Here is a 16,261-nt window from a genome sequence, read left to right on the forward strand (position 1 = left end):
AGTTCATGACAACACAATTACAATTAGTTACAATAGAAAAACGGAACAGGTTGCCAGGGGAAACCCTCTTCTTTCTAAAAAGCACATGACAACAATGTTTAACTTTGTAAAGTTGCATCTTAAAAAACCACAAGACCTAGCTAGCGCTATGTTTGGAGGAAACCAAATCGACCATATCACCACAAACACCTCATACCAGCTGTGAAGCACGGTGGAGCAGGGGTGATGATTTGGGCTTGTTTTGCAGCCACAGGACCCGGACACCTGGCAGCCACTGAGTCGACCAAGAACTCCTCTGAATACCAAATTATTCTAATGCGAGGCCGTCTGTCTGACAGCTAAAGCTTGGCTCAAACTGGTCATGCACTATGATCCCACAGTAGCAAATCTACAACAGAATGACTGAAAAAGAAAAGGAAGGACTGAAATTAAGAGAGCTGTGCATGAACCAACAATATGCCAACATTTTATTTTCTTTCTTCTGACCACTACTCATGTTAGGGCCTTCTGGCAAAAACAAGTAGATAATGTTTTTGCACTAAAATTAACATCCGTTCACCGAGGCTTCCTTCATGACACGAGGAGGAAGTTTGAGGCAGACGTTTGTGAACGCTGATGTGAAATCTTAACATGAAACTCCTACGTCCACCTACATGAGTCATCTGTGTTTGCTTGTGTGTGTGCAGCTCATTTGTCACAAACTCTGCACAGATTTCTTTATCTGTGTACACAGCGGGCTGTTAGTGAAGTCAGTGAATGCATCGAGGCCTGGCCTTGGGGAAATGTGTCTCTGGGAGCAAATTATGTAAATCTACGCCTGAGCTACTTTGTCTGCAAGCAGAGGTCGGGCGCTGTTGATCGTGCGCACTGTGAGAATTTTTCAAACTTTACCTCCGAAGGCTGCGTTCTCGACGGTTATGTGGAAGTTTGAAACTTTTCCGAGTCACACTCTGAAGCAACTTTGCTCCAGACAAAAGTTTTCACTGTCTGGCAGATTCCTCCCACCCAGCCGAGGTCTTCTGTGTACAGTTGTTATGTGTTCAGTGATTGCATGTGATGTGCCGTTTCGCTGTGTTAAAGAGTTAATCTGCTCGAGCCATCTTTCAATAAGCGCTCTGCTTTTGAAGTCACTGGAGCGTACTCCTCACTAATTCCCAACACGACTTTTATCTCCCGTCTCTCTCCCTTTTTTCCCCCCCGTCTTTATAAGCGTATAACTTTCTCTCTCTCTCTCTCTCTCCCTCTTTAGCAAACTCTGATGCCCTAAATGCCATGATTCATGAAAACAGCATTGATTCGGATGGGTAAGTGTGATCTCACGCTGTGAAGAACAAATCCATCTGTTATTAAAAAGGCTTTCTGTCTTTGTTGGGCTCATCTTAAATTAATTGGGCAAAGACTCTGTGTACTAACTGGTTTGACCACCAGGTGGCATCATAAGCCTCCTTGAGACTCTGTGTCTGAGTGTGTCTGAACTGAGAGCATGCAGAGCAGGACAAGAAGCGTCAAGGCAATGAGGCCACAGTTTCCTCCTGATCCTATCCACATTGGCAGGGTCCGATTGGGGACACGTAGCTGGGGACCATTCCCAAAAAGCCACTGTGCGCCACTTCACTGTATTGTGGGATTATTAAAACATAGTAACTGGAGCTGCTGACATATTTCCTCGTAAGATTCTTGGCTGTAAAATCAAGTAATTAAACAGAGTGAAAATATAAGAAATGCTGGAGGCTTAAGAACAGCAGAAGCTTTGGATGGTTAGTCAGTCGAGTCACTTATCACTTGTTAGAAGAATAATGTTCACTATAGACTTTGAACTTCTGGTCAAATATCGAACTATAGACATTTATAGATCAAATCCACAGTTAATTGTTGGTTAACAAAAACTTGGCCTTAGCAGATGGCTGCCTCGCTCTTAGCCTGGGTCTGCTGGAAGTTTCTTCCTCTTAAAGGTAAGTTCTTCTTCCCCACTGTCACCAAGTGCTTGGCCAAAAGGGATTGTTGGGATTTTCTCTCTGGTATCGAAGGGACTTGACTAAGCAATACAAAGCATCTTGATGTGTTTATTGATGTGAATTGACTTTATATAAATAAAATGGTATTGAACTAAATTAAATTAACTGACAAAATAAGTGAGAGTAACTTTTGAAGTTAGTAAACCTTAGAAGGTATTTAATATATATAGTGTCTAATCTATTAAGCTGAGTTATTAGCATATTGGCTGTATAACTTTTGTAATTTATACAGTTAAAAAAATGTGTAATATGTAGCATTATTAAAACAGTTTTATGACAACTAAACTGATCATCATAAATGTCTTTTCTATAAAAAGTAGTTTGAAAATAGAATAGAATAAATATTAGATTTTGTTGCACATGTACAATGATAGTAAAGGGCCATTCTAATCTGAAATGTGATGTTACCTTTGTTTGTGGTTCCCCTTGTGTGTAAATCAGGCTGCCAAGCAAACTCCAATCTGATTTAAACTTTTGTTTGGTATTAGCTTTAGCTTGATGTCGCAAATATAGAAATCTAGTTCCCGTTTTAAAAACCTTTTAAGTTGTTTTAGGGTCAGTTGAAAATACAAAGAAACTTATATAACATAATGCTAACTAGCTTAAGTTAGCTTAAGTTGGCTAGCTAAAGTCCTTTGAGTCTTGCCACTTAGCAGTGCTATGAAATACCTGAAGTTCCTTATTTGGTGGTCATTTTGGACTATTTGAATTAACTTTACTTTTGAAGGTCACCACAGCATAAAAGCTATATCTAAAGAATCGGCAGTCAAAACTTGTTTAGCCATTTGATCTGAGCTGCCTCAAATAACATTCAAAATGTTTTTCATAAGATGTTTTGACCAGTAAATGTGGAAAGAATACTGTTGTGTATTCATCACTCACTTTCACAACGTAGATGGTGGTAAAAGATATATTTCTGCTACATACTTTTTTTCCCATAGATTATCATTATTCATTGAATAGCAGGTCTCCATGTTAAACGTGTGTTGCGGCTAACAAAACACGAAGCTGTTGGTCTGCTAGAAATCACACTATATACAGTATGTGACAAGAATTATTACATTAAATCACTTCTAATAGCTGCTCTTGAGATTAAATGGCATGTCTAGCATACCATGTGAAAACTGGGCAGCTATGAGCTAAAGCAGCTAAAGCAGGATCACCCAGTAGTATAAAACCCGATGGCCTGAATGCATATGGAGTGTCTCCCACCACCCGTAAAAGAGCTATGACACGGTGGAGCGTGGAGATGACGTAAAGACATTACTGGGGGTTCATAAGAGCTTGTTGTGTAGCTTTAAGTGCAATAAAAGCTGCTGATAGCAGGGAAACAAGCCACAGCTAGAGCACCAGTAGCTCTCCTGCTGATAGCGTTACAACTGGACTCCCCCAACCAGCAAACACAGGATGATGGGCTTTGGCCTAATACTCCTCTATAATCTAGCAGACTTATTTTGGTGAGGTCGCATGCAAGCCTGTAACTTAATGTCTTTACTCCTTGGAGCAATCATACCTCCAACAGAGAAAATCAGTGCAGGGGAAACACCGCTCACCGTCCATACAGAGCCATGAGCAGAGGAGTGCACATTAACAAGTGCAGTGGTGCTTTGCCTCTAATACAGGGGGAGAAGGAGTTGGGCAGATAGATGGATTAGAGGAGGAGATGCTTGTGACAGTAGGAGTCTAAGTAAATCGAGTTAGTGGAGTATGTTTCCCCCCTCTCTGTATCTCTCTCTCTCCTGCTGTCATCTTTCTCTCTCCGCTTCATATTGTGCTGGGCGGAAAGGAGATAAGAGAGGAAAGGTGTTTTCTTTTGTTGGGAGAAAACAGTGTGGATAAATGGTAGCCGTGTTGCATCTGCCAAGGATTAGGTACTGAGGTATTCTGCTGTGTCACACCGAGTGTCCTGTAAAAAACATATAAATACATAAAAGGGAAAAAAACTAGAAAACTGTGAATTCACACACAATCCCCAGCATCACTTTCATGTGTCTCACTTCTTCAGTTCTCTCTCCAAATGTTTTCCTTCACATATTTCCACCCCTAGTTTGCCTTTTGCTTTTTCATTTTGTTCAGATGGCTCTCTGTGGTAGTTTCTCCTGCTGTTATGTCCCACATCTGTCTTTCTCTCTCATGCGCTCTCAGCCAGGATGGGCAGCCTGCCAGTGGATCACTTAGAGATGGCAGAATAGGAGGGGAAGAAAGGATATCGGTGGGGGTAATTTATTGGATACTTGGGGAAGGAGAGAGGGAGGAAGCAGGAGAGAGGGATGGAGAAAAGGCTTCAAGGAGGAGAGTGACTGACTGTAGTGTCGCCAGGGCTCACTATCTGCCTCTCCAGCTTCAGTGCTTAACTTCCGTTCTCCTGCCATCAGTCCTCCACCACCTCTCTACCGTCCTTTAGTCCCTCTCATCATCTTTCCACAGCAGTCCCTGTTCTCGTCACTTTATCTCCAACATCGCGTCTTTTGTTCTTCCGGTGGACCAAAATCACATTTCATACCCTGTTATTGCCCAATGACTCCATCTGCAGTGGCTGCATATGTTTATGAGCTGTCACATTTCTTGGAATAATTTTTGAAAGCCTTTAATGCCTTTTAATGTCCCAATAACCAGATTTGTTGAGGCTTAAAAGTACATAGTGCTCATTAAATTCGATTGAATTTTATTTATATAGTGCAGTATCAACATCAACAATAACAACTCTCGTCTAAAGACCCTTTTTTATCCATCCATCTATTCTCTTCCGCTGTCCTTATCAGTGTCCTGGGGGGGGCTGAAGCCTATCCCAGCTATCAAAGCTACCAGAGCCATGAGCGCAGGTATCAGCACAAAGCAAAGATGACGATTGATTCTACTATAGAAACATGAAGAGGTAGAAGCTGAGGCTTTAAGCTTCATCACTGCCCTTGTTACCTGTTGAAGTTCAGGCTCTGGCTGCTGGGCTGGGGTCTGCGTGTGCTTGGCTTTACCATCACTCTGGGTTCTTGGCTAGCTTAGTGTTAGCGTGCTGTCTGTGCAGAGGCTTGCAAAGAGCTGAAGCAGTGGAATGCAGCTGTTCCTGTCCTGGACACACACGAACTGAAATCAGCTGATTGTAGCAAGTACGCATGTTTTTTTTTTCTTTTCTATTTGCCAGGCACGGATAATCTTTGTAATACAGGTCACAACGTAATTTTAACTGTAGCATGATTACTGAATTTAGTAAGATAACGCATTACAATACTGCATTACTCAAATATGTAACTTTGTTCCAGCACTGGTAAAGACTCCACAGTATTAGAAAAAAAACCCTCAACAAAGATGGCCTCCTTTGAGCAGCACTTGGTGACAGTTGAAAGGAAAAACTACTTTTAAAAGCTCTAGCAGAACCAGGCTCAGGGAGGAGCAGCTATCTGAGGCGACGGGCCGGGTGTGAGGGGAGGGAGGACAAAAGTCACGCTGTGGAAGAGAGCCAGAGATTAATAATAACTAATGATTAAATGCAAAGTGGTGTGAGAACACACGGGGAGTGAATGAAGAAGAAACTCTCAGAGGAGGAAGCTGGAGACAAACATCATGTGACGCGACACCCTTCGTGTCTGCGTTGCTTCTATTTGTGGGCTTATCTAATTGTTTACTTATGGTGTGTCTGAAACTTCACCTGCAGCCGCAGTAAACTGCTTCCATTTTTACTTTAAAGATAATCACTGAGGGTGATTGTTCTCAAAGAGCTTGTCAGTAATTGTTTTGAAGTATGAAATATTGATGTGTCATTTCTGCAGCGGCGGGCTGCGATAAGGGAAGCACTGCAGAATTCAGCGAGCTTAAATGCTCTGGGTAAAATGGGCTGAAGTCTTTAGCTCGTGTTGGGGTTTGTTCCTCTTACCTCACATTTTGGATGTTTACAGTTGTTGACCTATAAAAGATTTCTTAGTTCATTTCACAATAATATTGTATAATTAATTCATGAAGGCTTTTAAAAAGTGGCAATCTGAAGAAAGAGCTGCGAGGATCACACATTTCTCCTCCTTTATCTTCAAGTCCTCCGCTCACCCCCACCTCCCCCAGCACTCCCACTCCTCCAATGACACCTGTATCGCCGGGGGCGCCCCCGGGAGCAGCCAAGCACACCTGTAACCACCTGCACACCATCGGGGGCCTGGGAGGCAACAAGAACATCTGCACCCGCTGCAACCAGAAGAAATGGCCGCTAATGAGGAAGCCGTCAGCCCGCAAAGCAGAGCTGCGGCACAGTAACTGTGTGGAGGTCACAGTCCTGGCTGTAGGCAGGTGGGCAAGTGTGTGTGTGTGTGTGTGTGTGTGTTTGAATCATAACTGAAGGACAAGCCTGGGTGTATTACTGCCTTTTGATGATTTTCCTGCCTTTAAAATGTTCTCAGAATCGCATCACGAGGTGGTTTAATTAGCAGAAGTAAATGAAAAATGACACACTGTTTGCCCCAGAGGGACACTAGGCTTGAGTGCACACAGACACACACACGGCGCTAACAATCAAACATTAACTCTCGAAAATATTCACACTTCATTTAAAAGGCACAAGCATCTCATGCACTTTGATACCACACTGGGAGGTCAGAAACTTGTGGTCAGACTGCTCCACGTGCCACTGTTAACAGCACAGGTCCTCACAAAACTGAGACACGAACATTAATAAGCAGACTTCTAATATCTTATTCAGGATATCACCAGGACTGTCATGTTGACTAGTGAGTGTTCACTCAACTCTAAAGCTTTAATCGATGACAGGAGCTATTCTTACAATTTAATAGACATCAAGCTGCTTGCAGAAAGCATGTGTATTTGGTCCCCTTGTAGAAAATCAGTATAAAACATGACCTAGCTTCAGGTTGGAAAAGCCAATCCCGAAGTACCTGCATTCTCTCTTAAAGCCACCAGATGGCAATAGCTGTGGTTCCAAAAAGATTTCTGGTCCTGTAGAAGTGTGTAAGAAAATTAGTTTCTGATATCACATGCTTATTGGCTAATGAGTTGTGGCTGACAAGTCATTTTTAAGCGAGCGACCCGCCCCTCTCCATCACATTTGTTTTTTGCAAATAAAATGGTGTTAGCAAAAATGCTTTCTTAAACCAGCGGATTTTCGCTGTTGCCTGCTTGTTGTTTAGAAACTGGACATGGCAAGGAGCAGCTCTGACTGAGCTGTGAGAAACTGCACGTTCATTGGCGAACAACTTTTGATTGAAAAGTTGTTCGCCAATGAACATAATCCTATTTTCTGGCTCTGGTATTGACCTGAAACTGGCAACTGAGCGCATAATGCAATCAGAAAAAGAGAGCCGAGGGCTGTTGAGGCGGACAAGTCGCCCCCTACTGGTCATGAGGGCAAAGAATGCAGCTTTAAGGCACTTCTCCACCGGGTTCACCTATGTCCATCTTTTACAATGTCTGTGCAGGGAATTTGGACACCCTCATCATCAACCCGATGATCCTGCAGTGTGCAGGAATTTTTCTGGTTCTTCTTGTGTTTGTGTTCAATGTCCAGACTTTTAGTTTCAGTAATTATAAGAAGAATTCACCACAGTGAGAATTAAATCCTGGCGTGTACTCCCATCATAAATCTAGTCCCGCTGTGTCCCAGATCCAGTTTAAAGTAAAGAGACCATTTCTCAATCCACCAGTGAGGCCGGGAAAGTGTGCAGCCTCTTCGCCGTCACGCAGCCTTCCTCAATGTCCCACTGAGAGCTGATTGGGATGCGAAGAGGTTTCTTTTCATTTGCGCACTTAGATGAATGGCGCCGTATGCAGAGGGGTCAGCATGACCTGGATACAAATATTCATTTGCTGATTTAATTAAAGCTTTAGAGTGGGCGGATGAGAGAGATGTCATGTTTAGGTGAGTAAGAAACCAAGAAAGAGTGTGTGTGTGTGTGTGTGTGTGTGTGTGTGTGTGTGTGTGTGTGTGTGTGTGTGTGTGTGTGTGTGTGTGTGGCTCTAAGAATGGCTTATGACCTGAGTTTCTGTCCTAGATCATTCAATAACAGACCATTTTCTGTTTTTAACCTGGTCTTTTTCCATGTAAATATAGTATTTATGAAGTGCCACCTAAATTCTCTTTTATTTTTAGGTAAAAATATGATTCTTCATACACTCTACTGTATATATGTAGTCATTGTCATGTCAGCTGCTTAAGAACAGGGGTTTGAGCCAGCTCTGCGACCTGGACCAGCTCTCTCATTTGGATCGCAGGCTGCACAAACATTCAAACCCTTCTATCGTTCTCAGGTTCCGCGTGACAAAGTGTGAAAAACCAGCCAGGGAGCGGCGAACTCTGCTGATATTAGATTCTAACGGGAGCGTCCCCGCATCGCCCACAGCGGTGGAGCCGAAGAGTCGACCAACATTCAAGTCCCCTCAGGTGTGTGTGTGTGTGATGAAAATGTTACCTGTTTCTGCTTTTGTCTTGCCTGCAGAAGAGCTCCGTTTCTTATGTATCCATAAATATTTATGTGTGCACATATCTCACATTCCTCTCTTTATAATATGCACTATATTACTCAACCATCCACATCATTGCATTTAGTTGTTTCAGTCACTTCAATAACCAAAGGTTTATAAAATCACTGCTATGGTGTGGGGCTGATTTTCAGCCCTTTAATGCTTCAGCATAGCGAGATATCTTGGACAATTTCACGCTCCCAACTTTGTGGGAACGGTTTGCGGATGACCCTTTCCTGTTCCAACAGCACTGCACACCAGTGCACCAAAGAAAGGTTCATAAAGACATGAGAGAATTTGGTGTGGAAGACCTTGACTGGCCTGCACAGAGTCCTGACCTCATCCTGATTCAACATTTTTGGGGTGAATTAGAGTAGAGACAGTGAGACAGGCCTTCTTATCCAACATCAGTGTCTGACCTCACAAATGTGCTTCTGGAAGAACAGTAAAAAATTCCCATGAACACTCCTAACCCTTGTGGAAAGCTTTAGAAAATGCCTGAAGGTACTGAACTACACGCGACCTGTCATTTCGGCTCTAAACTTTGTGCTTTTAGGTAACAAGTCAGTAAAATGCCTGCAACACTTACAGTAGAAGTCTGCAAACACTCAGGTCCAGATGGAGACTTCTAGTGAATAAATATAAACACATGGCACTGGAGAAATATTACTTCTAGTATTTTCAATAAGAATAAATGAGATGGAGTAAAAGCTGCATTCATGGACAGCAGTTTTTAGTTTCTGTTCACTGATGCTGTTTATTGCAGTGGCTGTAAGAAAAAAACGAATAAACGAGTCTTTAAAAAATTCATCACGCAGAGCTGGAGAAAAAAAGAAGACCAGCCTCCGGCCTGCTGTCTTCTGTTTACATCACAGGAAGTCTGGTTTATGAAATGCTGTGCTCCAGGTGATCGTGAGCAGCATCCACTCGTCTCTTTTCGATGTCTAATTTAGTGTTTACAGGAACAGGAAGCTGCGTCGTCCTGTTGCTGCCGTTAAACAACAGAAATTTCCTCGCAGATAACGTGTTTTCATATTCTTCAAACAAAAACAAACAGTGAACAACAAAAAAAGGTGCTTTCAGGCGCTTTGCAGCAAACTGCAAAGGTCTTTAGAGAAATCGGGTGGGTGGTGCTCCTGCTGTGAAATTAGCCATCAAGGTGAATCCTTGATCATCACATTTAATGTTCATTCACACATGTGAGCATTTCTTCTTGATGGATGCTAGCTGTAAACAGCTTTTCCTAAGCGTCACGCGACTCTGTTTTACATGGCTGTGTTTTTGTTTTTTTGCTCGTTTGCAAAACCAGTGAGAGTGAAAGATACCGCCGAGTGACATATGACATGGGTGGTAAATACTTTACAGGGTTACCTAGGCAACCAGAGACTGGAACGTCTGCTAGTGACCGACGATCGGCTTCAAAGCGATGTGCCTAAACATGAACAGCAACCTGACGAGTTGTTCTCTACTCCAGTAGCATTGAGGTTGGCAGCAGACCATGAGAACTGGACGGGTAACCAGCTCTGACGGGGGCAGTTGGCTCAAGTTGCTGTTTAAAAAAAGAAAGCTACGTATATGTTCTGTATATTTACAGCCATATACAGACAGTGCACTCTCTGAGAAATGTTGCCAGAGACACAAAAGTGCAGAAATATCAATATCAGTTGCAGAGGCAACGCCAGAGATGAAAAGGAGAGAGGTTTTCTCCTTCTGCATTAGTGGATCAGTGAACTCGCCACACACTGAGTGCACAGTCCTCAACACTTTTTTTGTTTTGAAGTCTTTGAGTACGATCATTCTTTAAAACTGGCTGCACATGCTGATGAACGAGACATGAGGGCTACTTCACAAAGCACTAAACTAGAAGGTGTCACACATAAGGGCCCGGGGCCAGGATTGGCCCAGGAAAGACTCCATTCTGTCCCAGCGGACAGCTTTGGAAATGTGAAAGAGGGTATAAATTTGTAACATTTAACTGTATTTTCATAAATTTTACAGTTTTTCCTGCTGATAAAGGTCATTCACACAACACCGACATGATCCAGTAATAGATAAACAATTAAATGACATGAAAAAATCAAGTTTTTCATTATTATTATTTTGGGTAAAATAATAACAAAAATAATATTCAAATAAAATAGGACATTTTCTGTGAACAAACAACATCTGTGTTTTATAATGACAGGACATTGTGGGTAGTGAATTCCCAAAACATTTACTGTAATTTTACTCATTTATTTCTCAGTGTAGGCCCAAAGAGTAATGCTAACAGGGTTCTTTCATATAGTCCACAGACAGCCCACAGTGATCAAAGTGGGCTGTCTGTGCCTGACAGTGTAAGCGGACTGTGACATTTCTTCACTATGACTGTGAACCCAATAACGTGCACTTTATTTCATGTTAGCTGTTATTTTCCCTGGTTTCCCATTTGGCAGTTTAAGCTATTTCCTTGACTTTTTTGGCTTCAAAATATGTTTAATGAATCATTTGACTAATTCTAATTCCTTTTAAGATGCACTTCAAAAGGGTGTAGACTGGTGTTACTCTAGTCAAACTTTGTGATGCAGAGTTCCTTAAATTTGTCTTTCACAAGAGTTCACCCTTTAGTCATAGTAAAAATCCCCTGCAGATCCTTATTTAATATGAGAGTCTTTGCTTCAGGCTTTAGTACGCGCCTTACACTGAATTGACATCCTAACCAAATTTGTTTTAGGGTAGAGAAACGTCCAGAGATGTTCAATTTGAAGCCTTAGAAAACGTTTAGCATCTGTGTTTGTTTCATTTTCTGTCAGCTTTCATGTTGACTTTTACCTTTCTTGGATGGATTTTATAATTTTTTTATTATTTTATTTGTTCAATGTGTTAATTAGTCTGTGTATTTTTCTCTCTACCAGGAGCAGACAGACAGCGTGGACCAGGGGAAACGATAGAAAACCAGGTAAAGTGTGTTTGCATCGGCTGCACGCGTGTCTTAATTTTTCAGAGCTGTTTACATATTCTTTTATATTTCTTACAGCTATTAAAAAAGGAGAAGAGGAGCAACATCTGGACACTTTTTAAACCCAAATAAGAACTTTCAACATCAGTGCAGGAGGGACAGATGGATCCGGGAATCGTCCCCCTGTCCTGTCGCTCCACAGGGAGTGATGCGCTGCTGCTGCTGATGGTGGTGGTGATTTTACAAGTAGAGATGGCTCAGGTGTGTCTACTTGAAATGGTAGCTGGACAGCAGTGCCTCGCCCAGGAGTGTCAAAAACGATGGAGGCTCGACCAGCGCTGTCCCTCCCAAAAACTACAGTCGTACTCCTCAAAAAGCAACTGGTCCGTGATGCTTGTGCATTACAGTTTCACAAGGAGGTTTTAAACACGTCATCACTTGGTTTATTTGTAGAACTAAATCCCAGGAACAGGTAGAGCCAGTCTGTGAACCACCATTTACCAAACAGGAAGGAACAGGAATCGTGGCCAGACGCTAAACGGGAACATTAGCAGGCGTGACCAAAGCAAGGTTCTCACATCCTGCAATCATATAAACAGGTGCATGTCAACCTGATCGTCCCTTTTAATAAGAACTCCGGGTCAAAGAGCAAATCGGTTCAAATATTCAGACACGAGCCGCTCGCTGGATGTTTTCTGTTATTTCTGTTCTTTTTTTTTTTTTGTCCTGTGCAGCATCCTGCTAATACATTCAACTTAGAAGATATTAGCATACATTTGGAGTCTAGCCTGGTAATCACTCCTTTTAGCTCCGTTTTTGGTCTCCACCACCGTGACAGAGAATTAAAATGAAAAAGCAAAACCTAAAAGACAAACTGAAAGCAGCTGATACACATACTGCACTGGTCCCACTCTAGATTTGTTTGTTTGTGCTATAGTGTATCCTTAATAACAAAAATACAGTTTATATCAGTGTTGTGTTATATTAGCATAGAGAACATGTCTGAAACACATTCTGAGTTAAAACCTTTTGTAAACACATTAAAGTAAAAAGGGCGACGCTGTGATGTAGTGAGCCTCAATATGAACTGTTGGTTTTTATGAGGCTGTTTGTTTTCTTATTGACTTCGTTCTGCCTTGACTTAATTTATCGAAGCCTTTTTTTTAAATTTAGCCTGGATTTATTGTATTGTAGCGTGAGCTGCCTTTATTATATTCCATCCTGAGAGCAGATACTGCACAAATGGTTTAATCCATTGTGGATTATGTTATCAGCAGGCCCACCAGGATGTAAGCCTTATTTTCTCTTTCTAATGAGATGTGCCTTTCGTTTCTAAACGTGCTTGTGCTCGCACAGGTGCGTCGAGGCAAAGGTCAGATGGTAGGTGCTGTGATTCATTCTGTTTACTGTATCAAGAATCGTTTACTGTGCAGAGCAGAGTACTGAGTGAGTTACATCTTTAAGGAAATAGTCTTATTGTGAATGTAACCTCTTAAAGTGAGTACGTGAGGATGGCCTAGTGCCATGGGCTGATGCAAGATGAGGTGTGTACTCATTTTCACTCTTTATCCTATCACTTTTGTGGCCATGCTAACTTTGCTCTTAACCTCTAAGGAAGTGGGCAAAAAGCCTATAAACACAGTGGATCATGTTGCTTGTGGCCATAATTTCAGCAGGTTTGCTCTGTGGTCACCAAACCAAAGACGTCTCTGGAACATTGCACTAACGTAGATCAGCGTAAATATGATGTTATATCAGAGTTTCATGTGATGCTGTTATGTCATCAAATACAATATTTTAAAAATGTAAATGTAACGCTTTTCCATCGTGATACTGTAATGGTGATCCTGGTCATGTACCAATCAGATGGTTGGCGGTTCTAACCCCGGCTCTACTGGTCTGGAGGTAAAAGTATCCTTGGACAGGATGCTGAACCCCGAGTTCCCCTTAAATAAGGTTAAAAGCACTTAAGCATAGAAAAACGTGCTTACATGAAGGTTAAGCGGTGTCACAGGAAGTGCTCGCCACAACAGTTGGTCATGAGCAGCCGTTCCAGGCTCCTGTTGCTTAGGTAACCCTGTTGTATGTTTTTACTAACTTATCTAATGTCAGTCAGCCGTTTCCTGTGCTCTCATTGGTAGTCGCTTCTCTCGCTATAATGTCCAGGTGGAGAAAAGTTTAACTCAGGACCCGCCAACTTTTCAATGTGTCTTTGACTTTCAGTCGTCTCTCATCTCCACGTCACTTTTAGTCACTTCCTGTGTGGACGCCCCTTAAAGAAAGACGTTATTATTGTTATTTTCCCCTGTGGTTAAAACTGTTGTATTGATTGGCTGATGTTTAGCACCTGATGTAGTCCTATAGCAACAATGTTCGTATCAGAGATGTTTCAGTTATCGTCTGGATTTTTTTCGTCTTTTCTAAATCGTATTGAAGATGATGCAGGTGTCAGTGACTTAGTATTTACAACAGTCTCAGCAGCATCTGCAGCTCATGTTGCAGGACAGCGTGACAGTAGAGGCTCAGAGACGAGCGATCGCTCCAGTTGAGTTGTGTGCAGACTGGAAGCAATTAGCACCGACGTGGCGACCAAAAACTGTAGAAAGTGAATGCTACTTGGCAACTTCAGGAGATTACACGCAAAAGATGCAGGTGAGCAACTGAAACAACTACCAATGAGAATAAAGAATACCTATGACTGACATACTTCCTGGTAGCAAAGACATTAGGGGGTTACCCGGGTAACCGTATCCTGAAATTACTGCTTGTGACCAATGATCAGCTTCAAAGTGATGAGCCGGTTGCGTTCTTTGTGGACGCAGTTTAAGCTTTTTGCTAGTTCCAGAATTTACTGCTGGATTGGCCCGTGAACTAACACCAACTTATTTTTTACTTCAAAAATATGCAGCTGCCCGAAAACTCCAGTATTGGTCTCACCCAAGTCAAAGGTTTCCCACCTAGTCAGCATCACTGACTGCACCCAAAGTTTAATCATACTTCCCTACAACCCGGGGAGAAGCTGAACTACTGAAGGATGTGTTAAGTTATTCTTTTTACCCCATAAAGACATTTTATAAGCTCCCCTGTACCTTTAATGACAACGTCTGACACCTCAGTGTGCAACAATAAAGATGTAGTTTGATGACATTTAGAATAGTTTCCAAGGGTCGCTGCAGAGGCAGAGAACACTCTCGCTATCTTCTGATGAAGATGAACTTCAAAGGTTATTCCTAGAAGATCTTAAACAGAAATACACAGTAAAGGTTGTAATTTTTTTACTTTTGCTACGATTACCACGTAACAGCTGATTCATGTGGTTTAAGCACATTTTAAAGGGTAATTCCACCAGTTGTAGACATAAAAGTTTGTTTGCCTACTTGTGCAAAGTTGTCCCTGATGTTGTCAGTGTGACGTCATCTTTCAGTTTTTAGACCGTGACTAAAACCAGAAAGCAAAAGCCCCTCCCCTGAGTGGAGAGCCATGCAGATGTGTCACCTATTTCATTTTTTATTTCTTTCTTTCTTTTAAACATGCATGCACTTTTTGTTCTTGATATTATGGGTCTGTCTTTTTTCCTCATTGTACAAAGACAAAAATAAAATCGACTAACACATTTTAAACCATGAAGTCGCCTCTTTTTGTGTTGCCCTGCACTGCATCGCCGCCGCATTGCAATGATTAAAGCCAGTGTCCGCTGACCTGCAGGCTGACGTCTCCCTCCCCTTCCCTCGTGCGACTGAACCATCCGTCTTCATATCCTATTCTGTCTCATTTCCTTCTTTGCTCACTGCCCCTCTCTCTCTCTTTTTCGGCGCCGTAATGAAAAGATGATTTGTCTTATTCATCTCAAGGAGGTAGTCTGTCGACCTCCGGCTCTCTATCATATTATTTCCACATAATGGAGATGAGATGGAGATGGAGGGGTGTTTTGAGCACTAGACGGAGGATTAACAATGCTCGACTCCTTTTTTTTTTTTTTGTCTCCTCTTGACCTTCTGAGTCTTATCGGGTTAGGTCGTGCAAAAAAGACACAAAGGATGCCCGAGCTGGTGACCTTAAAAGAAAGGGCACAGGAGAGTGGAGGAAAAAGATACAAATCTGTTAATTCAGGTTATAACTTCACTCCGAACAACAGCCAGGATGTGATTAAACGAGGCTTCTGGGTGACACGTTGTTGCCGCTCGACAGCGCTGGATTGACGACTGACTTTCTGGCTGTTGACAGCGACCGGAGATGTTTACAGTGTGGTGGTGGGAAGGAACGAAACGGAACTACACTAGAGTCATGGCTCAAAGCTAACCCGCCCTTGATAAACGCAAAGCACAAAGATGCCTTCAGAGTGTTAAACCTGTCAGGAAGGTTGTGCATGACGGTGCAAAATGCGAGTAAGCTGCACAAGAGCACAAATATGGACTCCTGTTGCATGTGTGTTTACTTTTGCTATTAGAGTCGAGGTTCGGTCTCTGCGAGGTTTTCACACCAACAAAACAAACAAAAAAAGGAAATCTCCTAATTAGGTATTCAAATAAAGAGAGTAAAGGTAATAACGCTACTCTGATATGTCTTTTCTGCATGACTTCATGAGCAGTAAATTTATCTCAGGCGCTGAATTATTCAGGCCTCCGGGCGACAGGGCTCCCATGCTGATGCCAGGCTAAGTGCCCTACATCTTATCTTTGTCTCTGGCTATCAGCCAAGAGGACGGAGCTCAGGGGGAGAAACTTCTTTCATTTCCTTTCCTTTTTAAAATATTTTTTGGGGGAAACAGATGGGACTAAACGGAGGATGTTAAACGTCGATGTTTCACAGCGTTTGAACTGCGTCAGGGCTTTAACTTTAAAAAGGTGATTCG

At 42.3% G+C, this 16,261-nt stretch overlaps 1 protein-coding gene across 1 annotated transcript in view; it reads left to right on the forward strand.

The window, feature by feature from the left end:
* LOC120740970 (RELT-like protein 1) overlaps positions 1–15,029 on the forward strand; it is a 35,399-nt gene extending 20,370 nt beyond the window's left edge. The window contains exons 4-8 of the mRNA XM_040043537.1: positions 1,250–1,304; positions 6,039–6,287; positions 8,259–8,391; positions 11,366–11,409; positions 11,488–15,029. Of these exons, the coding sequence (XP_039899471.1) occupies positions 1,250–1,304; positions 6,039–6,287; positions 8,259–8,391; positions 11,366–11,401 (473 nt within the window). The 3' untranslated portion in view covers positions 11,402–11,409; positions 11,488–15,029. The remainder of the gene's footprint in view (positions 1–1,249; positions 1,305–6,038; positions 6,288–8,258; positions 8,392–11,365; positions 11,410–11,487) is intronic.
* Positions 15,030–16,261: the final 1,232 nt, after the last annotated feature.

The sequence above is a fragment of the Simochromis diagramma genome, unplaced genomic scaffold (genome assembly GCF_900408965.1).
Source record: "Simochromis diagramma unplaced genomic scaffold, fSimDia1.1 OVJJ01000656.1, whole genome shotgun sequence".
NCBI lineage: Eukaryota > Metazoa > Chordata > Actinopteri > Cichliformes > Cichlidae > Simochromis > Simochromis diagramma.